This window comes from Salmo salar, chromosome 23, assembly GCF_965601325.2.
Source record: "Salmo salar chromosome 23, fSalSal1, whole genome shotgun sequence".
In the NCBI taxonomy this organism is placed as follows: domain Eukaryota; kingdom Metazoa; phylum Chordata; class Actinopteri; order Salmoniformes; family Salmonidae; genus Salmo; species Salmo salar.
Window position 1 is genome coordinate 42,519,695 of NC_138313.1, and position 26,066 is coordinate 42,545,760.

Genomic DNA, 26,066 nt, shown 5'->3' on the forward strand with positions numbered 1-26,066 from the left:
ATATGGATGGATGTCCACCAACATAAGGTCATATTTTACCTGTTGGCAACCAGCATCGCTGACCGTCTTTCTCATTTGTGGAACCTAGCAATTCTCCATATTTAACATCATTTGTTTGCAACAACTGTTGATGCTGAGAATGCAACACAAACCGCTGGTGCAAATGCTCTTTTCAAGATGCTCCACCTTGATCACAACTACTTATACACCAAGACTATACTTTCAGGGATCATTTCTGTAGTTGGTTACTTGAGAAATGTGTGTCTAAAGTGATAGGTCTCGCTATCCATGATGACTATTCAAGATATTCCCGTTCAGAGCATGAATCTGGTGGCTAGAAATGACTTTGCTCATGTTTCTTCCACCTTTGATGATCTTTCCTTGTTCTTCAATGAACATGGATGAAGGGAATATGTTCTGAGTGGATGTTAACCATGTACAATAAAACTTACTGAAATGTCTCCCAAATCCTCATCGTTAATAAAATAAATCCTATTGAATCAGTCCTGATACCCCAGCAAAAATCTTTTCAGTTTTCTGACTTTCATTTATCTCCATGTCCAGCCCTTATATTTAACTTCACAATGAGGTGTTTTACCATTTTCCTTTCAGGACAACCTTTGACCTTCCTTTGATCTTCTACATAGAATAACCCCATAACTTCTAACAACTCTTGTGTAGCTTGGGAGCGTCATAGAGCTAATCATGTCATATGTGCATGTTCGTTAGAGTCTCAGCTTTTCATAGATAGCTTTTAGGGGTTTGTAATTCAAACCATTCTGACTCTACAGATGTTTTTGTAAAAAAAAGACCCGGACCTGGGCCCCTTTGAGATATGTCTTTGTCTCACAAACACAGCTCTATCTCAGCCCCCGTTAATCACACAGACTAACTCTTGGTACCACTGGATGCGGAAGACAAAGACAGATCTGATGGTACAACCCATAAGTCTATAGCTAAAACAGACAATGTTGAAAAGGGGGTAGAATTCCACAAAAATAACTTGCTTTGAAATATGGATGGATGTCCACCATCATTAGGTCATATTTTACCTGTTGGCAACCAGCATCGCTGACCGTCTTTCTCATTTGTGGAACCTAGCAATTCTCCATATTTAACATCATTTGTTTGCAACAACTGTTGATGCTGAGAATGCAACACAAACCGCTGGTGCAAATGCTCTTTTCAAGATGCTCCACCTTGATCACAACTACTTATACACCAAGACTATACTTTCAGGGATAATTTCTATAGTTCGTTACTTGAGAAATGTGTGTCTAAAGTGGTAGGTCTCGCTCTCCATGATGACGATTCAAGATATTCCCATTCAGAGCATGAATCTGGTGGCTGGAAATGACTTTGCTCATGTTTCTTCAACCTTTGATGATCTTTCCTTGTTCTTCAATGAACATGCATGAAGGGAATATGTTCTGAGTGGATGTTAACCATGTACAATAAAATCTACTGAAATGTCTCCCAAATCCTAATCGTTAATAAGATAAATCCTATTGAATCAGTCCTGATACCCCAGCAAAAAATCTTTTCAGTTTTCTGACTTTCATTTATCTCCATGTCCAGCCCTTATATTTAGCTTCACAATGAGGTGTTTTACCATTTTCCTTTCAGGACAACCTTTGACCTTCCTTTGATTTTCTACATAGAATAACCCCATAACTTCTAACAACTCTTGTGTAGCTTGGGAGCATCATAGAGCAAATCATGTCACATGTGCATGTTCGTTAGAGTCTCAGCTTTTCATAGATAGCTTTTAGGGGTTTGTAATTCAAACCATTCTGACTCTACAGATGTTTTTGTAAAAAAAGACCCGGACCTGGGCCTCTTTGAGATACGTCTTTGTCTCGCAAACACAGCTCTATCTCAGCCCCCGTTAATCACACAGACTAACTCTTGGTACCACTGGATGCGGAAGACAAAGACAGATCTGATGGTACAACCCATAAGTCTATAGCTAAAACAGACAATGTTGAAAAGGGGGTAGAATTCCACAAAAATAACTTGCTTTGAAATATGGATGGATGTCCACCAACATTAGGTCATATTTTACCTGTTGGCAACCAGCATCGCTGACCGTCTTTCTCATTTGTGGAACCTAGCAATTCTCCATATTTAACATCATTTGTTTGCAACAACTGTTGATGCTGAGAATGCAACACAAACCGCTGGTGCAAATGCTCTTTTCAAGATGCTCCACCTTGATCACAACTACTTATACACCAAGACTATACTTTCAGGGATCATTTCTGTAGTTGGTTACTTGAGAAATGTGTGTCTAAAGTGGTAGGTCTCGCTGTCCATGATGACGATTCAAGATATTCCCGTTCAGAGCATGAATCTGGTGGCTAGAAATGACTTTGCTCATGTTTCTTCAACCTTTGATGATCTTTCCTTGTTCTTCAATGAACATGCATGAAGGGAATATGTTCTGAGTGGATGTTAACCATGTACAATAAAATCTACTGAAATGTCTCCCAAATCCTAATCGTTAATAAGATAAATCCTATTGAATCAGTCCTGATACCCCAGCAAAAAATCTTTTCAGTTTTCTGACTTTCATTTATCTCCATGTCCAGCCCTTATATTTAGCTTCACAATGAGGTGTTTTACCATTTTCATTTCAGGACAACCTTTGACCTTCCTTTGATTTTCTACATAGAATAACCCCATAACTTCTAACAACTCTTGTGTAGCTTGGGAGCATCATAGAGCAAATCATGTCACATGTGCATGTTCGTTAGAGTCTCAGCTTTTCATAGATAGCTTTTAGGGGTTTGTAATTCAAACCATTCTGACTCTACAGATGTTTTTGTAAAAAAAGACCCGGACCTGGGCCTCTTTGAGATACGTCTTTGTCTCGCAAACACAGCTCTATCTCAGCCCCCGTTAATCACACAGACTAACTCTTGGTACCACTGGATGCGGAAGACAAAGACAGATCTGATGGTACAACCCATAAGTCTATAGCTAAAACAGACAATGTTGAAAAGGGGGTAGAATTCCACAAAAATAACTTGCTTTGAAATATGGATGGATGTCCACCAACATAAGGTCATATTTTACCTGTTGGCAACCAGCATCGCTGACCGTCTTTCTCATTTGTGGAACCTAGCAATTCTCCATATTTAACATCATTTGTTTGCAACAACTGTTGATGCTGAGAATGCAACACAAACCGCTGGTGCAAATGCTCTTTTCAAGATGCTCCACCTTGATCACAACTACTTATACACCAAGACTATACTTTCAGGGATCATTTCTGTAGTTGGTTACTTGAGAAATGTGTGTCTAAAGTGATAGGTCTCGCTGTCCATGATGACGATTCAAGATATTCCCGTTCAGAGCATGAATCTGGTGGCTAGAAATGACTTTGCTCATGTTTCTTCAACCTTTGATGATCTTTCCTTGTTCTTCAATGAACATGCATGAAGGGAATATGTTCTGAGTGGATGTTAACCATGTACAATAAAATCTACTGAAATGTCTCCCAAATCCTAATCGTTAATAAGATAAATCCTATTGAATCAGTCCTGATACCCCAGCAAAAAATCTTTTCAGTTTTCTGACTTTCATTTATCTCCATGTCCAGCCCTTATATTTAGCTTCACAATGAGGTGTTTTACCATTTTCCTTTCAGGACAACCTTTGACCTTCCTTTGATCTTCTACATAGAATAACCCCATAACTTCTAACAACTCTTGTGTAGCTTGGGAGCGTCATAGAGCTAATCATGTCACATGTGCATGTTCGTTACAGTCTCAGCTTTTCATAGATAGCTTTTAGGGGTTTGTAATTCAAACCATTCTGACTCTACAGATGTTTTTGTAAAAAAAAGACTCGGACCTGGGCCCCTTTGAGATATGTCTTTGTCTCACAAACACAGCTCTATCTCAGCCCCCGTTAATCACACAGACTAACTCTTGGTACCACTGGATGCGGAAGACAAAGACAGATCTGATGGTACAACCCATACGTCTATAGCTAAAACTGACAATGTTGAAAAGGGGGTAGAATTCCACAAAAATAACTTGCTTTGAAATATGGATGGATGTCCACCAACATTAGCTCATATTTTACCTGTTGGCAACCAGCATCGCTGACCATCTTTCTCATTTGTGGAACCTAGCAATTCTCCATAATTAACATCATTTGATTGCAACAACTGTTGATGCTGAGAATGCAACACAAACCGCTGGTGCAAATGCTCTTTTCAAGATGCTCCACCTTGATCACAACTACTTATACACCAAGACTATACTTTCAGGGATAATTTCTATAGTTCGTTACTTGAGAAATGTGTGTCTAAAGTGGTAGGTCTCGCTCTCCATGATGACGATTCAAGATATTCCCGTTCAGAGCATGAATCTGGTGGCTAGATATGACTTTGCTCATGTTTCTTCCACCTTTGATGATCTTTCCTTGTTCTTCAATGAACATGGATGAAGGGAATATGTTCTGAGTGGATGTTAACCATGTACAATAAAACTTACTGAAATGTCTCCCAAATCCTCATCGTTAATAAAAGAAATCCTATTGAATCAGTCCTGATACCCCAGCAAAAATCTTTTCAGTTTTCTGATTTTCATTTATCTCCATGTCCAGCCCTTATATTTAGCTTCACAATGAGGTGTTTTACCATTTTCCTTTCAGGACAACCTTTGACCTTCCTTTGATTTTCTACATAGAATAACCCCATAACTTCTAACAACTCTTGTGTAGCTTGGGAGCGTCATAGAGCTAATCATGTCACATGTGCATGTTCGTTAGAGTCTCAGCTTTTCATAGATAGCTTTTAGGGGTTTGTAATTCAAACCATTCTGACTCTACAGATGTTTTTGTAAAAAAAAGACTCGGACCTGGGCCCCTTTGAGATATGTCTTTGTCTCACAAACACAGCTCTATCTCAGCCCCCGTTAATCACACAGACTAACTCTTGGTACCACTGGATGCGGAAGACAAAGACAGATCTGATGGTACAACCCATACGTCTATAGCTAAAACTGACAATGTTGAAAAGGGGGTAGAATTCCACACAAATAACTTGCTTTGAAATATGGATGGATGTCCACCAACATTAGCTCATATTTTACCTGTTGGCAACCAGCATCGCTGACCATCTTTCTCATTTGTGGAACCTAGCAATTCTCCATAATTAACATCATTTGATTGCAACAACTGTTGATGCTGAGAATGCAACACAAACCGCTGGTGCAAATGCTCTTTTCAAGATGCTCCACCTTGATCACAACTACTTATACACCAAGACTATACTTTCAGGGATAATTTCTATAGTTCGTTACTTGAGAAATGTGTGGTAAGTGGTAGGTCTCGCTCTCCATGATGACGATTCAAGATATTCCCGTTCAGAGCATGAATCTGGTGGCTAGATATGACTTTGCTCATGTTTCTTCCACCTTTGATGATCTTTCCTTGTTCTTCAATGAACATGGATGAAGGGAATATGTTCTGAGTGGATGTTAACCATGTACAATAAAACTTACTGAAATGTCTCCCAAATCCTCATCGTTAATAAAAGAAATCCTATTGAATCAGTCCTGATACCCCAGCAAAAATCTTTTCAGTTTTCTGATTTTCATTTATCTCCATGTCCAGCCCTTATATTTAGCTTCACAATGAGGTGTTTTACCATTTTCCTTTCAGGACAACCTTTGACCTTCCTTTGATTTTCTACATAGAATAACCCCATAACTTCTAACAACTCTTGTGTAGCTTGGGAGCGTCATAGAGCTAATCATGTCACATGTGCATGTTCGTTAGAGTCTCAGCTTTTCATAGATAGCTTTTAGGGGTTTGTAATTCAAACCATTCTGACTCTACAGATGTTTTTGTAAAAAAAAGACCCGGACCTGGGCCCCTTTGAGATATGTCTTTGTCTCACAAACACAGCTCTATCTCAGCCCCCGTTAATCACACAGACTAACTCTTGGTACCACTGGATGCGGAAGACAAAGACAGATCTGATGGTACAACCCATACGTCTATAGCTAAAACTGACAATTTTGAAAAGGGGGTAGAATTCCACAAAAATAACTTGCTTTGAAATATGGATGGATGTCCACCAACATTAGGTCATATTTTACCTGTTGGCAACCAGCATCGCTGACCATCTTTCTCATTTGTGGAACCTAGCAATTCTCCATAATTAACATCATTTGATTGCAACAACTGTTGATGCTGAGAATGCAACACAAACCGCTGGTGCAAATGCTCTTTTCAAGATGCTCCACCTTGATCACAACTACTTATACACCAAGACTATACTTTCAGGGATCATTTCTATAGTTCGTTACTTGAGAAATGTGTGTCTAAAGTGGTAGGTCTCGCTGTCCATGATGACGATTCAAGTTATTCCCGTTCAGAGCATGAATCTGGTGGCTAGATATGACTTTGCTCATGTTTCTTCCACCTTTGATGATCTTTCCTTGTTCTTCAATGAACATGGATGAAGGGAATATGTTCTGAGTGGATGTTAACCATGTACAATAAAACTTACTGAAATGTCTCCCAAATCCTCATCGTTAATAAAATAAATCCTATTGAATCAGTCCTCATACCCCAGCAAAAATCTTTTCAGTTTTCTGACTTTCATTTATCTCCATGTCCAGCCCTTATATTTAGCTTCACAATGAGGTGTTTTACCATTTTCCTTTCAGGACAACCTTTGACCTTCCTTTGATTTTCTACATAGAATAACCCCATAACTTCTAACAACTCTTGTGTAGCTTGGGAGCGTCATAGAGCTAATCATGTCACATGTGCATGTTCGTTAGAGTCTCAGCTTTTCATAGATAGCTTTTAGGGGTTTGTAATTCAAACCATTCTGACTCTACAGATGTTTTTGTAAAAAAAAGACTCGGACCTGGGCCCCTTTGAGATATGTCTTTGTCTCACAAACACAGCTCTATCTCAGCCCCCGTTATTCACACAGACTAACTCTTGGTACCACTGGATGCGGAAGACAAAGACAGATCTGATGGTACAACCCATACGTCTTTAGCTAAAACTGACAATGTTGAAAAGGGGGTAGAATTCCACAAAAATAACTTGCTTTGAAATATGGATGGATGTCCACCAACATTAGCTCATATTTTACCTGTTGGCAACCAGCATCGCTGACCATCTTTCTCATTTGTGGAACCTAGCAATTCTCCATAATTAACATAATTTGATTGCAACAACTGTTGATGCTGAGAATGCAACACAAACCGCTGGTGCAAATGCTCTTTTCAAGATGCTCCACCTTGATCACAACTACTTATACACCAAGACTATACTTTCAGGGATCATTTCTATAGTTCGTTACTTGAGAAATGTGTGTCTAAAGTGGTAGGTCTCGCTGTCCATGATGACGATTCAAGATATTCCCGTTCAGAGCATGAATCTGGTGGCTAGATATGACTTTGCTCATGTTTCTTCCACCTTTGATGATCTTTCCTTAATCTTCAATGAACATGGATGAAGGGAATATGTTCTGAGTGGATGTTAACCATGTACAATAAAACTTACTGAAATGTCTCCCAAATCCTCATCGTTAATAAAATAAATCCTATTGAATCAGTCCTGATACCCCAGCAAAAATCTTTTCAGTTTTCTAACTTTCATTTATCTCCATGTCCAGCCCTTATATTTAACTTCACAATGAGGTGTTTTACCATTTTCCTTTCAGGACAACCTTTGACCTTCCTTTGATCTTCTACATAGAATAACCCCATAACTTCTAACAACTCTTGTGTAGCTTGGGAGCGTCATAGAGCAAATCATGTCACATGTGCATGTTCGTTAGAGTCTCAGCTTTTCATAGATAGCTTTTAGGGGTTTGTAATTCAAACCATTCTGACTCTACAGATGTTTTTGTAAAAAAAAGACCCGGACCTGGGCCCCTTTGAGATACGTCTTTTTCTCCCAAACACAGCTCTATCTCAGCCCCCGTTAATCACACAGACTAACTCTTGGTACCACTGGATGCGGAAGACAAAGACAGATCTGATGGTACAACCCATACGTCTATGGGTTGTATGAAATTTATGCATTCACTACTGTAAGTCGCTCTGGATAAGAGCGTCTGCTAAATGACTAAAAAGTAAAAAATGTAAAAATGTCTATAGCTAAAACTGACAATTTTGAAAAGGGGGTAGAATTCCACAAAAATAACTTGCTTTGAAATATGGATGGATGTCCACCAACATTAGGTCATATTTTAACTGTTGGCAACCAGCATCGCTGACCATCTTTCTCATTTGTGGAACCTAGCAATTCTCCATAATTAACATCATTTGATTGCAACAACTGTTGATGCTGAGAATGCAACACAAACCGCTGGTGCAAATGCTCTTTTCAAGATGCTCCACCTTGATCACAACTACTTATACACCAAGACTATACTTTCAGGGATAATTTCTATAGTTCGTTACTTGAGGAATGTGTGTCTAAAGTGGTAGGTCTCGCTATCCATGATGACGATTCAAGATATTCCCGTTCAGAGCATGAATCTGGTGGCTAGATATGACTTTGCTCATGTTTCTTCCACCTTTGATGATCTTTCCTTGTTCTTCAATGAACATGGATGAAGGGAATATGTTCTGAGTGGATGTTTACCATGTACAATAAAAATTACTGAAACGTCTCCCAAATCCTCATTGTTAATGAAATAAATCCTACTGAATCAGTCCTGATACCCCAGCAAAAATCTTTTCAGTTTTCTGACTTTCATTTATCTCCATGTCCAGCCCTTATATTTAGCTTCACAATGAGGTGTTTTACCATTTTCCTTTCAGGACAACCTTTGATCTTCCTTTGATTTTCTACATAGAATAACCCCATAACTTCTAACAACTCTTGTGTATCTTGGGAGCGTCATAGAGCTAATCATGTCACATGTGCATGTTCGTTAGAGTCTCAGCTTTTCATAGATAGCTTTTAGGGGTTTGTAATTCAAACCATTCTGATTCTACAGATGTTTTTGTAAAAAAAAGACCCGGACCTGGGCCCCTTTGAGATACGTCTTTGTCTCACAAACACAGCTCTATCTCAGCCCCCGTTAATCACACAGACTAACTCTTGGTACCACTGGATGCGGAAGACAAAGACCGATCTGATGGTACAACCCATACGTCTATAGCTAAAACAGACAATGTTGAAAAGGGGGTAGAATTCCACAAAAATAACTTGCTTTGAAATATGGATGGATGTCCACCACCATTAGCTCATATTTTACCTGTTGGCAACCAGCATCGCTGACCATCTTTCTCATTTGTGGAACCTAGCAATTCTCCACAATTAACATAATTTGATTGCAACAACTGTTGATGCTGAGAATGCAACACAAACCGCTGGTGCAAATGCTCTTTTCAAGATGCTCCACCTTGATCACAACTACTTATACACCAAGACTATACTTTCAGGGATCATTTCTATAGTTCGTTACATGAGAAATGTGTGTCTAAAGTGGTAGGTCTCGTTATCCATGATGACGATTCAAGATATTCCCATTCAGAACATGAATCTGGTGGCTAGAAATGACTTTGCTCATGTTTCTTCCACCTTTGATGATCTTTCCTTGTTCTTCAATGAACATGGATGAAGGGAATATGTTCTGAGTGGATGTTAACCCTGTACAATAAAACTTACTGAAATGTCTCCCAAATCCTCATCATTAATAAAATAAATCCTATTGAATCAGTCCTGATACCCCAGCAAAAATCTTTTCAGTTTTCTGACTTTCATTTATCTCCATGTCCAGCCCTTATATTTAGCTTCACAATGAGGTGCTTTACCATTTTCCTTTCAGGACAACCTTTGACCTTCCTTTGATCTTCTACATAGAATAACCCCATAACTTCTAACAACTCTTGTGTAGCTTGGGAGCGTCATAGAGCAAATCATGTCACATGTGCATGTTCGTTAGAGTCTCAGCTTTTCATAGATAGCTTTTAGGGGTTTGTAATTCAAACCATTCTGACTCTACAGATGTTTTTGTAAAAAAAAGACCCGGACCTGGGCCCCTTTGAGATACGTCATTGTCTCACAAACACAGCTCTATCTCAGCCCCCGTTAATCACACAGACTAACTCTTGGTACCACTGGATGCGGAAGACAAAGACAGATCTGATGGTACAACCCATACGTCTATAGCTAAAACAGACAATGTTGAAAAGGGGGTAGAATTCCACAAAAATAACTTGCTTTGAAATATGGATGGATGTCCACCAACATTAGGTCATATTTTACCTGTTGGCAACCAGCATCGCTGACCATCTTTCTCATTTGTGGAACCTAGCAATTCTCCATAATTAACATCATTTGATTGCAACAACTGTTGATGCTGAGAATGCAACACAAACCGCTGGTGCAAATGCTCTTTTCAAGATGCTCCACCTTGATCACAACTACTTATACACCAAGACTATACTTTCAGGGATCATTTCTATAGTTCGTTACTTGAGAAATGTGTGTCTAAAGTGGTAGGTTTTGCTATCCATGATGACGATTCAAGATATTCCCGTTCAGAGCATGAATCTGGTGGCTAGAAATGACTTTGCTCATGTTTCTTACACCTTTGATGATCTTTCCTTGTTCTTCAATGAACATGGATGAAGGGAATATGTTCTGAGTGGATGTTAACCATGTACAATAAAACTTACTGAAATGTCTCCCAAATCCTCATCGTTAATAAAATAAATCCTATTGAATCAGTCCTGATACCCCAGCAAAAATCTTTTCAGTTTTCTGACTTTCATTTATCTCCATGTCCAGCCCTTATATTTAGCTTCACAATGAGGTGCTTTACCATTTTCCTTTCAGGACAACCTTTGACCTTCCTTTGATCTTCTACATAGAATAACCCCATATCTTCTAACAACTCTTGTGTAGCTTGGGAGCGTCATAGAGCAAATCATGTCACATGTGCATGTTCGTTAGAGTCTCAGCTTTTCATAGATAGCTTTTAGGGGTTTGTAATTCAACCCATACGTCTATAGCTAAAACAGACGATGTTTAAAAGGGGTAGAATTGTTCTTCAATGAACATGAATGAAGACAAAACTTTCAGGGATAATTTTATTTGTTATTTACTGCGTTGACACAATGACTTATCAATGACCCAAAGCTAGATTAGATCAGTTAATCCCTACTGTTGTGTCGCAGAGTTGTCGTAATGCTTCAGCAAGTGAACATTATCCCGGGGATATTGGAATACCCAATGTGAGTGACCTAATTTATGTCTCTCTAACTTCCCTGAATGCCTCTGCTGATTCTACAGTTATTGTATGCTGTAATTATGTGACTATGAACCAGAGTTATACTGTTAGCCCTGAGGCGGTGTGCAGCTCACCCTGCACTAACATAATTTGGAACAGCATGTCTACTTCTGCTAGGCTTCCCAGTAAACCAATGAAAATAATCAAACATTGGGGCGGAAGCGTAGCCTAGTGGTTAGAACGTTGGACTAGTAACTGAAAGGTTGCAAGATTGAATCCCCGAGCTGACAAGGTACTAATCATTCGTTCTGCCCCTGAACAAGGCAGTAAACCCACTATTCCTAGGCCGTCATTGAAAATAAGAATTTGTTCTTAACTGACTTGCCTAGTTCAATAAAGGTAAAGAAAAAATAAACATCTCAGAAAAGCGCTGAAAATAGCCCACATTAACATATGTAGCTTAAGAAACAAAGTTCATGACATTAATAACTTGCTAGTAACAGATGACATTCATAATTTCTGAAAATCACTTAGATAATACCTTTGATGATTCAGTGGTAGAAACACATGGTTATAACATCTACAGAAATGCCAATGGTGGAAGTGTTACAATTTATATTCAGAGCCACATTCCTGTAAATCTTAAAATGGTTCTCATGTTAAATACTGTTGAAGTAATATTGCTACAAGTTCATCTTCCTCGCCTAAAGCCCATTCTTGTGGGAAGCTGCTATAGACCACCAAGTGCTAACAGTCAGTATCTGGATAACATGTGTGAAATGCTTGATAATGTATGTGATATTGACAGAGAGGTATATTTTCTGGGGGATTTAAATATGGACTTGCTTTCATAAAGCTTCCCACTCAAGAAATTGCTTCAAACTGTAGCTAGTGCCTGCAACCTTGGTTCAGGTTATCAGTCAACCTACTGTACCAGGGTAGTTACAGGAATTAAATCATCAACATTTTTATTGATCACACCTTTACCAATGCTGCAGAAATTTGCTTTGAAGCAGTATCCAAATCCATTGGATGTAGTGATCACAACATAGTAGCCATATTTAGGAAAAACAAAGTTCCAAAGGCTGGGCCTAATATACTGTATAAGAGGTCATACAATAAGTTGTGTAGTGATTGCTATGTTGTTGATGTAAATAATATTTGTTGGTCTGTGGTGTGTAATGAGGAGCAACCAGACACTGCACTTGACATATTTATGAAATGTCTTATTCCAGTTACTAATAAGCATGCACCATTTAAGAAAATGACTGTAAAAGCGATGAAATCCCCATGGATTGTTGAGGAATTAAAAAATGGTATGGTTGAGAGGGATGAGGTAAAAGAATGGGATATAAGTCTGGCTGCACAACAGATTGGCAAACATACTGCAAATTTAGAAATCATGTGACTAAACTGAATAGAAAGAAAAATAAACTATATTATGAAACAAAGAAAAAAGATTTAAAGAATGATAGTTAAAAGCTTTGGAGAATCTTAAATGAAATTTTGGGCAAAAAGACAAACTCAGCTCCATCATTCATTGAATCAGATGGCTCATTCATCACAAAAGCCACTGATATTGGCAATTACTTTAATGATTTTTTTCATTGGCAAGATTAGCAAACATAGGCATGACATGTGAGCAACAAATGCTGACACTACAAATCCAAATATAACTGATCAAATTATTTTGAATTCCATAAAGTGCATATGGAAGAGGTAAAAAAATGGTATTGTTGTCTATCAACAATGACAAGCCACTGGGGTCTGACAACTTGGATGGAAAATTACTGAGGATAATAGCGGTCGATATTGCCACTCCTATTTGCAATATTTTAAATCTAAGCCTACTAGAAAGTGTGTGCCCTCAGGCCTGGAGGGAAGCAAAAGTAATTCCACTACCCAAGAATAGTTAAGCCCCCTTCACTGGTTCAAATACCACCAACCAATGCACCTGTTACCAACTCTTAGTAAACTTTTGTAAAAAATTGTGTTTCACTAGATACAATGCTATTTTACTGTAAACAAATTGACAACAGACTTTCAGCACGCTTATAGGGAAGGACATTCAACAAGCATGGCACTTACACAAATGATTGATGATTGGCTGAGAGAAATTGATGATAAAAAAATTGTTTTGTTAGACTTCAGTGCGGCTTTTGGCATCGATCATAGTCTGCTGATGGAAAAACGTATGTGCTATGGATTTACACCCACTGTTATATTGTGGATAAAGAGTTACCTGTAAAAGAACACAGAGGGTGTTATTTAATGGAGGCCTCTCCAACATAATCAAGGTAGAATCAGCAATTCCCCAGGGCAGCTTTTTAGGCCTCTTATTTATTTTTAAACTAATGACATGCCACTGGCCCTGGGCAAAGCCAATGTGCCTATGTATGCGGATGACTCAACATTATACACGTCAGCTACTACAGCAAGTGAAATCACTGCAACACTTAACAAAGAGCTGCAGTTAGTTTCAGAATGGGTGTCAAGGAATAAGTTAGTCATAAATATTTAAAAAACAAAAAGCAATTTGTATTTGGGACAAATCATTCCCTAAACCTCAACTAAATCTTGTAATGAAGAAATAATGATGAAGATTTTAGATATTCCTTTCAGAGCGTGACTCGTGGCTAGGAGTGACTTTGCTCATTTTCGTTCCACCATTGACGACTGTTGCTTGTTCTTCAATGGGATTTGGATGAAGGGAATATGTTCTGAGTGGATGCTGATCATGTTAAAATAAATGAAAACAGCTGTTGACGGTGCAAATGCTCTTTTCAAGATGCTCCACCTTGATCACAACAGCTGCTCCACCAAGATGATACATTCTATGATCATTTCTATAGTTATTTACTTCAGAAATGTGTTTCTAAAGAGTTAGGTTTTGCTATCCATGATGAACATTGAGGATATTCCTTCCAATACATGGATGTGGTTGAAGTGTTAAACAAATCAAAATGTAATTTTATATTTTAGGTTGTTCAAAGTAGCCACCCTTTGACTTGATGACAGCGTTGCACATTTGGCATTCTCTCAACCAGCTCCACCTGGAGTTCCCTCATAAACTGAGCATGTGTTGGCTGCTTTTCCTTCACTCTGCGGTTCAACTCATCCCAAACCATCTCAATTGGGTTGAGGTTGGGTGATTGTGGAGGCCAGGTCACCTGATGCAGCACTCCATAACTCTCCTTCTCAATCAAATAGCCCTTACACAGCCTGGAGGTGTGGTGGGTCATTATCCTGTTGAAAAACAAATGATAGTCCAACTAAGCGCAAACCAGATGGGATGGTGTATTGCTGCAAAATGATGTGGTAGCCATGCTGGTTAAGTGTGCCTTGAATTCTAAATAAATCACATACAGTGTCACCAGCAAAGCACCCCCACACCACCTCCTCCATGCTTCATGATGGGAATCACCTACTCTGCGTCTCACAAATACATGACAGTTGGAACCAGAAATCTTTCATTTGGACTCATCAGACCAAAGGACATATTTCCACCGGTCTAACATCCGTTGCTTGTGTTTCTTGGCCCAAGCAAATCTCTTCTTCTTACTGGTGTCATTTAGTAGTGGTTTCAGACCATGAAGGCCTGATTCACGCAGCCTCCTCTGAACAGTTGATGTTGAGAGTTGAGATGTGTCTGTTACTTAAACTGTGTGAAGCATTTATTTGGGCTGCAATTTCTGAGGCTGGTAACTCTAATGAACTTATCCTCTGCAGCAGAGGTAACTCTGGGTCTTCCTTTCCTGTGGTGGTCCTCATGAGAGCCAGTTTCATTATAGCGCTTGATGGTTTTTGCGACTGCACTTAAACTTTCAAAGTTCTTGACATTTTCCTGATTGACTGACTTTCATGTAAAGTAATGATGGACTGTCGTTTCTCTTTGCTTATTTGAGCTGTTCTTGCCATAATATGGACGGTCTTTTACCAAATAGGGCTATCTTCTGTAAACCCCCCTACCTTGTCACAACACAACTGATTGGCTCAAACGCATTATGAAGGAAAGAAATTCCACAAATTGACTTTTAACAAGGCACATATGTTAATTGAAATGCATTTTAGGTGACTACCTTATGAAGCTGGTTGAGAGAATGCCAAGAGTGTGCAAAGCTGTCATCAAGTCAAAGGGTGGCTACTATTAAATATATTTTGATTTGTTTAACACTTTTTTGGTTATTATATGATTCCATATGTGTTATTTCATAGTTTTGATGTCTTCACTCTTGTTCTATAATGTAGAAAATAGTTAAAATAAAGAAAAGCCCTTTAATGAGTAGGTGTGTCCAAACTTTTGACTGGTACTTTATGCCCACCAAAATGCAACTAAAATATTTTCAACAACTTTGGGCAACTTACTAGTGAACACATTGGCTTGCCTTAAATTTACACTGCCTTGTTCAACAGAAGAATTCTGGGATGGATTATTGTGGAGCACTTTGTGACAACTGCTTATGTACAAAGGTCTTTATAAATACATTTGATTGATTGATTGAGTAAATTGAATTTGTCATGCACAATACAACCTATTGAAATAAGCAATAGCGTTTCTTTCTAAATTTCTTTCATCTCCACATTGTAAAAACGAAGTGCATGCAATTTGGTTTCAAATCACTTTTATTTTGTGGAAACTGTGCAGACTGGCCATGCATCTCATTTGGCACGTTCACCGCTTCTTATCACCTGTTTAAAATACATCCACAGTGCATAATAGAGCACTTAACGTGCCGTTGTCATAACCACAGAAAATGAACTGCCTATTTTAAATTCTGAACATGTTGCAGTGTATGTTGTCTGAAAAAGCCTGACTAACTCTGAATCATAATCAATCTTAAATTACGTCAAGACTAGGGCTAATTCTAATAAAATGTGTATATATATATATATATAAATAAAAATATATATTTCTAAGACATTGCTTCAGATTAGACTTCAGATTACTAACTTCTGGACTATTTAGTCCTTGACTAATTAGATGAACTATGTGGCAGGTTGTTAAGACCTGAGGTTGGTTCTGGAAGCATGGGATGGACCACAAAATGATTCAAATGTTCTGTGCATGAGTGTTCTGTGCAAGAGTGTTCTGTGCAAGAGTGTTCTGTGCATGAGTGTTCTGTGCATGAGTGTTCTAGGCATGAGTTTTCTATGCATGAGTGTTCTATGCATGAGCACAGATTGGCAATCAAAACCAATGATTTTAATTGCAGTGAATAAAAAATGAGACCATCACAGTATGCTTCGGCAACCGAAAGCCAATCATCAGTTGGGTATCCCAAACGATTTATGGTTTAGCCCGGATTTAATCCCACTGGATTTGGATAATGAACCATTGAAAGGTAATTTCCGATTGAGCCGAAATATGCAGCGTTTATTTTTATGTGGTCTCTGCGAATTCGTGAATATTGCCTTAAAAAAATCTATAGCAGACAAAGCACGATCGGATTAAATCCCGGCCTTACAATGACTTTTGCTGAGCAGTGATGAGCTTAAGTTTGTGCTGAATCCTAAAATAGGCCTATCATTGACATCTGGTTCTAAAAACTAGTATTGGAAATAGCTAGAATTAACATTCCTTGAATACTGCGAGAATGTGTAGGTGGGTAAAATAGTTGGGGTCAGGCCAAACCATTATCCTTCTGGCTCATAACCATTTCCTGATTCAGTGGCAATGAACTTCTAGTCAGAGCTCTGTCACATGTAACACAGAAGTTACCAGTTACAAGGCAGAAACAGTACAATTTGGTTTTTTTTGTGTGAAAACTGATGACAATGAGTGGCCTGTAACAAAAGTGTTACTTATTTGGGTGTCAATATGAATGTCACTCTCATACTGTATATGGGGCGTTCCACGAAATTAGTGCTTTTTGCATCCCTTTGATATTTTAAGAGAAATTGTGCACCAATATGTCATTTTAAAAGCCTGCTATATTAAATTAAGTTCCCTTTACTATAGACCACATAGAGAAGTCAATAAATCCGATTTTCAATATGAATAAAGACTTACTAAAGTGCCAAAATTCTGTATTTTGACATGTCCCTCTGTTAACCCACTTAACCCCCCAAAATACTTTGATTTCACCATAATTGTAAAGTCCTAGTTATTTTGTAGCTTTGACAAAGTCATTTCTGAAGATTTTAAGGTCAACCCTGTTACATAAACAGAACTCATATTTTATTATGTTGAAACTATTACTTCTTAAATATTTCTTTCAAAAGAAACATTGAACGTCTAATCGTTAAATAGTGGTTGAGCTGGTTCTACCGTTTTTGGTCATTTTCTGTGGATTTGTGGTGGAACATTGAGAGGGTTGAGCATAACATGTCAACCCTGTTACCCACAGATAGACAGGATAGAAATGTTTCAACAATTTAAATGTTAAGCTTGCATTCAATTGCCACTCCCTGCTGCACACATAAGATGTTACCATTGCTGTATTAATAATCCTCCCTTGAAGTGTTTGACATGGGAGAGGGGACCACTCACTTTATGATCAAACTTCAGCAAAAGTGATTTTTGGTCATCCTACTTTGATCTGGTTTCATCCAAATATCATCTAATTTGATTAAAAACATGATTTTGACGGGACCATTTGACATTCGTGTTTTTTATGAAGTTGAAAATGTGCTCCTTTTGACAGAATGTAAACATTATAATGAACAAAAAGATGAACACAACAAGCAAATAATTTCATTGATTTTACTGAGTTACATGTCATATGAAGAAATTAGTCAATTGAAATAAATTCATTAGGTCCTAATCTATGGATTTCACACGACTGGAAATAGAGATACAGTTGAAGGTCACATACATTTACATTTTAGTCATTTAGCAGACACTCTTATCCAGAGCGACTTACAGTAATGAATGCATACATTTCATTTCATGCATTTTTTTGTACTGGCCCCCCGGGGGAATCGAACCCACAACCCTGGCGTTGCACACACCATGCTTACACACCATGCTCTACCAACTGAGCCACATACACCTTAGTCAAATACATTTAAACTCAGTTTTTCACAATTCCTGACATTTAATCCTAGTAAACATTCCCTGTCTTAGGTCAGTTAGGATCGCCACTTTATTTTAAGAATGTGAAATGTCAGAATAATAGTAGAGAGAATTATTTATTTCAGATTTTATTTCTTTCATCACATTCCCAGTGGGTCAGAAGTTTACATACATGCTACCAAATTAGTATTTGGTAGCAATGCCTTTAAATTGTTTAACTTGGGTCAAACATTTTGGGTAGCCTTCCGCACGCTTCCCACAATAAGTTGGGTGAATTTTGGCCTATTCCTCCTGACAGAGCTGGTGTAACTGAGTCAGGTTTGTAGGCCTCCTTGCTCAAACACACTTTTTCAGTTCTGTGCACACATTTTCTATTGGATTGAGGTCAGGGCTTTGTGATGGCCACTCCAATACCTTGACTTTGTTGTCCTTAAGCAATTTTGCCACAACTTTGGAAGTATGCTTGGGGTCATTGTCCATTTGGAAGACCCATTGTGACCAAGCTTTAACTTCCTGACTGATGTCTTGAGATGTTGCTTCAATATATCCACATAATTTTCCTTCCTCATGATTCTATTTTGTGAAGTGCACCAGTCCCTCCTGCAGCAAAGCACCTCCACAACATGATGTCGCTCTGGATAAGAGCGTCTGCTAAATTACGTAAATGTAAATGTAAATGATGCTTCCACCCCCGTGATTTACGGTTGGGATGGTGTTCTTCGGCTTGCAAGCTTCCCCCTTTTTCCTCCAAACATAACGATGGTCATTATGGCCAAACAGTTCTATTTTTGTTTCATCAGACCAGAGGACATTTCTCCAAAAAGTACGATCTTTGTCCCCATGTGCAGTTGCAAACCGTAGTCTGGCTTTTTTACACCTCCAATTGACTCAAATTATGTCAATTAGCCTATCAGAAGCTTCTAAAGCCATGACATAATTTTCTGGAATTTTCCAAGCGGTTTAAAGGCACAGTCAACTTAGTGTATGTACATTTCTGACCCACTGGAATTGTAATACAGTGAGTTATAAGTGAAATAATCTGTCTGTAAACAATTGTTGGAAAAATGACTTGTGTCATGTACAAAGTAGATGTCCCAACCGACTTGCCAAAACTATAGTTTAACCAAAAATTTGTGGAGTGGTTGAAAAATGAGTTTTAATGACTCCAACCTAAGTGTATTTAAACTTCCGACTTCAACTGTATGCATCTATTGGTCACATAAACTGTACCTTTAACAAAACGAGCCTGACAATAGGCCTCAGGGGCACGTCACGGTCATTTTATACATTCAAATTGTCATTGATAAAATGCAATTGTGTTCGTTGTCTGTAGCTTATGACTGCCCATATCATAACCCCACAGCCAGTATGGAGCACTCTGTTCACAACGTTGACATCAGCAAACCGCTTACCCACACGTCGACACACGTGGTCTGCTGTTGTGAGGCCGGTTGGGCGTACTGCCAAATTCTCTAAAATGACATTGGAGGTGGCGTATGGTAAAAAAATTAACATTCACTTCTCTGGCAACAGCTCTGGTTGATGTTCCTGGAGTTAGCATTCCAATTGCATGCTTCCTCAAAACTTCAGACATCTGTGGCATTGTGTTGTGTGACAAAACTGCCCGTTTTAGAGTGGCCTTTAGTTTTCCCCAGCACAAGGGGCACCTGTGTAATGATCATGCCATTGTTACGTTCCCAAGCAAGAAGGGGGAACTAACAAAGAGTCAGTGACAACAACCAAAACAAACAGGTGGGGTTTTAGGGGGTGTATGTTGACTAGCAACTACAACTGGAACATAAAAGACATTCACCATGAGCACCCAATACATTTGCCAAAGAAGATGCAAACAAAAGAAAAACCCACACCAAACTTAAAGACAGGAAGACAAATAAATGTTTTTCTAGAAATCAAATAGGGCGCGCCAACTAAAGGCATTGACGTGCTCCATCTCTCAAGACATCTAGGTCACTTGGCAAGCCACTCCTAAATAGCACCTGGGCCAGCACAGGTGAAAAACCTTCCCTCTAACGAGACAGCAACCAGCACAGGTGTAACACATACTGACTAACGAGGTGACACCAACCGGTGCACCCTACGTGCTAATGAGCTACACGTGCCAAAGTCCAACCTCAAAACATAAATGGAAAAACCAAAGCCTGTAACTCAGCTTCTTGATATGCCACTCCTGTCAGGTGAATGGATCATCTTGGCAAAGGAGAAAAGCTCACTAACAGGGATGTAAAGAAATTTGTGCACAGAATTTGAGAGAAATAAGGTTTTTGTGCATATCAAACATTTCTGGGATCTGTTATTTCAGCTCATGAAACATGGGACCAACACTTTGCATGTTGTGTTTATATTTTTGTTCACCGAAGAATTCGCTGAACAAATAACAGATGGTTGTCATGTGAAATCCATAGCTTAATGAATTTATTTCAAATTACTGATTTCCTTAAATGAACTGTTACTCAGTAGAATCGTTGAATGTTGTTGCATTTCTATTTTTGTTCTGTAATAGCTTTGCTACATTACATGGGCTTCATGAGCCTGACATGGTTCACCATGCACAGTCTGCTGGAGAGGATGGGTACAATAAAAGTTGTCACATAGACAAGCCCCTCCCACATTGACTGTCAATAAGGTATAAGTCCCTCCCACCCACCCCTATAAAGCCTCTCACGTTGACTGTGTACACTCAGACAAATAGGTAACTACAGCCTTAGAAAAAGCACCCACCCAGGAGAAACTGGAGAGATCTATGCAACTGGCAGCCTCCCAGTGAACCTCCCAGTGAAGTGAATTGTTTTGAGCCTGAGGTAAGTGAAATCTGCCATTTGAATTAGAGAATGTATATATTCTTTCTGACTTGTATCAGATCATTTTGGTTTTCTCTGAAGTCAAGGCAGGAATGTAGGGAGTGCTATCTTTGTTTTCTGTCTTTCTGCAGCAGTACAATTTTCTTATTATATTGTTATTACAGAAGAAGACTGAAGGAGATGACTCGTCACTCTCATCCATGTAGAATGTATGGTATTCCTGAGCACAGAGAAATTAGCCAATACTCAGAACTGTTTTTGTCCAGATATTATATTGGGCAAATTTAATGACCAGGGACTGAAGAGGGTCAGAGTTCACATAACCGGCTTTTTGGACCCTCTTATGTGAGCATGGTATAATCCAGGTATACTTTTGGAGCCAGGAGATCATTCTCACAAGTAGATAAGACTATCTAAATATAAATAATGTTTTTTTTCGTTCCATTCTTATTCACAGGCTCCAGCCAATATGAAAGTGCCTCTTCAAACCATCATCTGTGGGTGTGTTCTAGCCACAGTTCTACCGCTGGTGAAAGGCACCGTTCTACCGCTGGTGAAAGGCACCGTTCTACCGCTGGTGAAAGGCACCGTTCTACCGCTGGTGAAAGGCACCGTTCTACCGCTGGTGAAAGGCACCAAAGTTGACCTCAACACCAACATGAAAAAGAGGTCAGCTGATTGACGAATGACGAACGGTGGCCACCGTCTAATTCTATAAAGTGTACAGGATTATTGGATAGGATGTGTGTTCTGTCTTTGATGTGTCTAGGGGGAAGTATGTTATTTCTGCATTAACCATGCCTTCTCTTCTGTGGTAGATTTAGAGTCTGGTTACAGAGCCGCACAAGAGCAGATTTCCAAAGCAGCTCTGCAGTGGACTCAGGGATCCTCAGTGGACCAGGGCAGAGAGAGGAGACAGACCCCTCAGTATTTCATTCCAGGTGTTATTTCAATGATGATCACTCTGGTGTTTTAAAAAAAAAAATGTTTTCACTAATATAAAAAGGTCACATTTGAATGGTTTTTGGTCAAGTTCATTTCAGTCAATCTTTAGAAATCTCTATCTCTTCTCTTATCTCATTTTGATCTCTTTCTCTTTCAGGTCCAGAAGATCCATTGTGACCTCAGTGAAAAGACCAGGCTGTTCTCTGGGAACATGCAGCCTGCATGACCTGGCCCATCGGCTACACATCCTCAACAACAAGTTAAAGGTCAACAGAGCCCCGGAGGACAAGATCAGCTCACAGGGTTACGGTCGCCGCCGCAGGTCGCCACAGTCACTCCCACAGCGCTATGCAATGCTAAGTCTCCAAGCAGGCAGAGTGAGACTGGACTGCAGCAGAGAGTGCAGCCAAGGACTCCACCTACAGGCCATCCCTCTCAGACAAACTTGAGATGGGCAGAGAACAGGAAGTGGAGTGTCGATGTAGCGAATGTCATGCACTTTTTTAATGTTTCGGGCTGGCTGAGATATTACTGAGGTCCTATTCCTGAGCATTCCTTTCCTGCGTGGGGAAAAGGATGGACAAGGTCAATGGAGCAGGAAACAAATTTCACGCCACTGGATGGAAGACAGAGAGAGCAAGAAGGGGTGTGTGTGTGTGTGTGTGTGTGTGTGTGTGTGTGTGTGGGGGGGGGGGGGGGTCTAAAAATAGTGAGGTGTGTATATTCGTGTTGCAGTGACTTCTGCACTCTCAGAGCTGTGGAACTTGACACGCTTCTGTCTCTTTCCCAGCTCAGGAGACTTTCTCTCACCCCTGTGGCGGCATAGAAAGAGTGGCTTGGTTGAACACTGTTGCCCCAAACCACACCCCTGGACTAGGGCTGGGACTAGAGCTTAACCCTAGACAAGATTGGGGCTGGGACTAGAGCTTAACCCTGAGACTAGAATGGGGCTGGGACTAGAGGTTAATCCCTAGACCAGACTGGGGCTGGGACTAGAGCTTAACCCTGAGACTAGACTGGGGCTGGGACTAGAGGTTAATCCCTAGACCAGACTGGGGCTGGGACTAGAGGTTAATCCCTAGACTAGACTGGGGCTGGGACTAGGCTTGGACTAGAGCTTAACCCCTTGACTAGACTGGGGCTGGGACTAGAGTTTAACCCCTTGACTAGACTGGGGCTGGGACTAGAGCTTAACCCCTAGACAAGATTGGGGCTGGGACTAGAGCTTAACCCTTGGACTAGGGCTGGGACAGGAGCCTAGCAGGAGAAGAGGAGGACATATAACATGCTCTTGACTGACTCATTTCACATATACCACCAATATCAGTTCAAAACAATATCAGTGGTGGTGAGAGAGACACTGTAACATAAATATTTGGTAAATTAATTATGTATTGTGTACTCATAAAGGATGATCTACTTGAACTTGAGTTTATGTATATAGAGATAACTGCAATGTATATACACAGCAAATTGTTACCAAGTGTTGATTTTTTTCAGTGTAACATTTCTAGTGTTGATTCAGGTGTTAAAGTCACTCTGTAAGTGTTAAGTTAATAACCAGTGTTAAAACAAAACCACGCCCAGCATTATCATATGTCCCAGCATGCTCTATTGCAGGTTGATTTTTAGAATTCGTTTGTTTCAATATCTATGTTTTTGCATGTACATTGATTGATTAATTCATCTTATGCTACTCAAATATAAATAATATACATTTGTCTAAACTAATCAAATCTGTAACTTGGAATTTTTTTACCCATTACTGAAATGGTGGTTTAAAACTATATTTGCCCAAGGGGCTGTAGTTGGTCTTCAACAGGTTTGGGGGGCTGCACTGAAATACTGGTTCAATACTAAACTCAGCAAAAAAAGAAATGTCCCTTTTTCAGGACCCGGTCTTTCAAAGATAATTTGTAAAAATCCAAATAACTTCACAGATCTTCATTGTAAAGGGTTTAAACACTGTTTCCCATGCTTGTTCAATGAACCATAAACAATTAATGAACATGCACCTGTGGAACGGTCGCAAAGACACTAACAGCTTACAGACGGTAGGCAATTAAGGTCACAGTTATGAAAACTTAGGACAATAAAGAGGCTTTGACTCTGAAAAACACCAAAAGAAAGATGCCCAGGGTCCCTGCTCATCTGCGTGAATGTGCCTTAGGCATGCTGCAAGGAGGCATGAGGACTGCAGATGTGGCCAGGGCAATAAATTGCAATGTTCGTACTGTGTGATGCCTAAGACAGCGCTACAGGGAGACAGGACGGACAGCTGATTGTCCTCGCAGTGGCAGACCACGTGTAACAACACCTGCACAGGATCGGTAAGTCCGAACAAAACACCAGGATGTCAACAACACTAGGATGTCAACAACACCAGGATGTCAACAACAACTGCCTGAGTTACACCAGGAACGCACAATCCCTCCATCAGTGCTCAGACTGTCCGCAACAGGCTGAGAGAGGCTGGACTGAGGGCTTGTAGGCCTGTTGTAAGGCAGGTCCTCACCAGACATCACCGGCACAAACCTACCATCGCTGGACCAGACAGGACTGGCAAAAAGTGCTCTTCTCTGACGAGTCGCGGTTTTGTCTCACCAGGGGTGATGGTCGGATTCGCGTTTATCATCGAAGGAATGAGCGTTACACCGAGGCCTGTACTCTGGAGCGGGATCGATTTGGAGGTGGAGGGTCCGTCATGGTCTGGGGCGGTGTGTCACATCTTGTTGTCATTGCAGGCAATCTCAACACTGTGCGTTACAGGGAAGACATCCTTCTCCCTCATGTGGTACCCTTCCTGCAGGCTTATCCTGACATAACCCTCCACAGCATGACAATTCCACCAGCCATACTGCTCGTTGTGTGCATGATTTCCTGCAAGAAAGGAATGTCAGTGTTCTGCCATGGCCAGCAAAGAGCCCGGATCTCAATCCCATTGAGCACGTCTGGGACCTGTTGGATCGGAGGGTGAGGGCTAGGGCCATTCCCCCCAGAAATGTCCAGGAACTTGCAGGTGCCTTGGTGGAAGAGTGGGGTAAAATCTCACAGCAAGAACTGGCAAATCTGGTGCAGTCCATGAGGAGGAGATGTGCTGCAGTAATTAATGCAGCTGGTGGCCACACCAGATACTGACTGTTACTTTTGATTTTGACCCCCCTTTGTTCAGGGACACATTTCTCCATTTCTGTTAGTCACGTGTCTGTGGAACTTGTTCAGTTTATGTCTCAGTTGTTGCATTTTGTTATGTTCATACAAATATTTACACATATTAAGTTTGCTGAAAATAAATGCAGTTGACAGTGAGCGGACGTTTATTTTTTTGCTGAGTTTATGTATACACAAAAGTGTGTGGCGCCCTTTCAAATTAGTAGATTCACCTTTTCAGCCACACCCACTGCTGACAGGTGTATAAAATTGAGCACACTGCCATGCAATCTCCATAGACAAACAATGGCAGTAGAATGTCCTTACTGAAAAGCTCAGTTACTTTCAACATGGCACTGTCATAGAATGTCACCTTTCCAACAAGTCAGTTTGTCAAATTTATGTCCTTCTAGAGCTGCCTTGGTCAACTGTAAGTGCTGTGAATGTGAAGTGGAAACCTCTAGGAGCAACAATGGCTCAGCCGCAAAGCAGTAAGCCACACAAGCTCACAGAACGGGATTGCCGAGTGCTGAAGCGGGTAGCGCGTAAAAATCGTCTGTCCTCGGTTGCAATACTCACTACTGACTTCCAAACTGCCTCTGGAAGCAATATCAGCACAAGAGCTGTTCGTTAGGAGCTTCATGAAATGGGTTTCCATGGCCGAGCAGCCACAAACAAGCCAAAGATCAACATGCGCAATGCCAAGCGTTGGATAGAGTGGTGTAAAGCTCTCCGCCATTGGACTCTGGAGCAGTGGAAACGCGTTCTCTGGAGGGATGAATCACGCTTCACCATCTGGCAGTCCGACGGACGAATCTGGAATGAAATATTCGACGAGCATGTGTCCACATACTTTTGGTCACGTAATGTAGCTGGCTACCTCATTTGGAAAATTTCAGTTGAAACT

At 40.1% G+C, this 26,066-nt stretch overlaps 1 protein-coding gene, 11 non-coding genes and 2 pseudogenes across 12 annotated transcripts; all 14 read left to right on the plus strand.

The window, feature by feature from the left end:
- Positions 1–210: 210 nt before the first annotated feature.
- Positions 211–426, plus strand: LOC123729923 (small nucleolar RNA U3). The gene has a single exon (XR_006761622.2). It is a non-coding gene; the product is annotated as a small nucleolar RNA U3 (small nucleolar RNA).
- A 797-nt stretch (positions 427–1,223) lies between these two features.
- On the plus strand, positions 1,224–1,439 carry LOC123729932 (small nucleolar RNA U3). The gene has a single exon (XR_006761631.2). It is a non-coding gene; the product is annotated as a small nucleolar RNA U3 (small nucleolar RNA).
- A 797-nt stretch (positions 1,440–2,236) lies between these two features.
- LOC145863112 (small nucleolar RNA U3) lies at positions 2,237–2,452 on the plus strand. The gene has a single exon (XR_014382438.1). It is a non-coding gene; the product is annotated as a small nucleolar RNA U3 (small nucleolar RNA).
- A 797-nt stretch (positions 2,453–3,249) lies between these two features.
- LOC145863110 (small nucleolar RNA U3) lies at positions 3,250–3,465 on the plus strand. Its single transcript, XR_014382436.1, has one exon. It is a non-coding gene; the product is annotated as a small nucleolar RNA U3 (small nucleolar RNA).
- Positions 3,466–4,263: 798 nt separating this feature from the next.
- Positions 4,264–4,479, plus strand: LOC123729928 (small nucleolar RNA U3). The gene has a single exon (XR_006761627.1). It is a non-coding gene; the product is annotated as a small nucleolar RNA U3 (small nucleolar RNA).
- A 797-nt stretch (positions 4,480–5,276) lies between these two features.
- LOC145863111 (small nucleolar RNA U3) lies at positions 5,277–5,490 on the plus strand. Its single transcript, XR_014382437.1, has one exon. It is a non-coding gene; the product is annotated as a small nucleolar RNA U3 (small nucleolar RNA).
- Positions 5,491–6,287: 797 nt separating this feature from the next.
- On the plus strand, positions 6,288–6,503 carry LOC123729927 (small nucleolar RNA U3). The gene has a single exon (XR_006761626.2). It is a non-coding gene; the product is annotated as a small nucleolar RNA U3 (small nucleolar RNA).
- A 797-nt stretch (positions 6,504–7,300) lies between these two features.
- On the plus strand, positions 7,301–7,516 carry LOC123729898 (small nucleolar RNA U3). The gene has a single exon (XR_006761597.2). It is a non-coding gene; the product is annotated as a small nucleolar RNA U3 (small nucleolar RNA).
- An 892-nt stretch (positions 7,517–8,408) lies between these two features.
- LOC123729907 (small nucleolar RNA U3) lies at positions 8,409–8,624 on the plus strand. Its single transcript, XR_006761606.1, has one exon. It is a non-coding gene; the product is annotated as a small nucleolar RNA U3 (small nucleolar RNA).
- A 797-nt stretch (positions 8,625–9,421) lies between these two features.
- LOC123729905 (small nucleolar RNA U3) lies at positions 9,422–9,637 on the plus strand. Its single transcript, XR_006761604.1, has one exon. It is a non-coding gene; the product is annotated as a small nucleolar RNA U3 (small nucleolar RNA).
- A 797-nt stretch (positions 9,638–10,434) lies between these two features.
- LOC123730021 (small nucleolar RNA U3) lies at positions 10,435–10,650 on the plus strand. Its single transcript, XR_006761714.1, has one exon. It is a non-coding gene; the product is annotated as a small nucleolar RNA U3 (small nucleolar RNA).
- Positions 10,651–13,774: 3,124 nt separating this feature from the next.
- LOC123729949 (uncharacterized) lies at positions 13,775–13,956 on the plus strand (annotated as a pseudogene).
- A 95-nt stretch (positions 13,957–14,051) lies between these two features.
- Positions 14,052–14,166, plus strand: LOC123729950 (uncharacterized; annotated as a pseudogene).
- A 7,359-nt stretch (positions 14,167–21,525) lies between these two features.
- LOC106584669 (uncharacterized) lies at positions 21,526–22,676 on the plus strand. The gene is made up of 3 exons (XM_014170171.3): positions 21,526–21,733; positions 21,883–22,005; positions 22,167–22,676. The coding sequence occupies exons 1-3, from the start codon at positions 21,534–21,536 to the stop codon at positions 22,456–22,458; spliced, it is 615 nt and encodes a 204-aa protein (XP_014025646.2). The 5' UTR covers positions 21,526–21,533; the 3' UTR covers positions 22,459–22,676.
- The last annotated feature ends 3,390 nt before the right edge of the window (positions 22,677–26,066 follow it).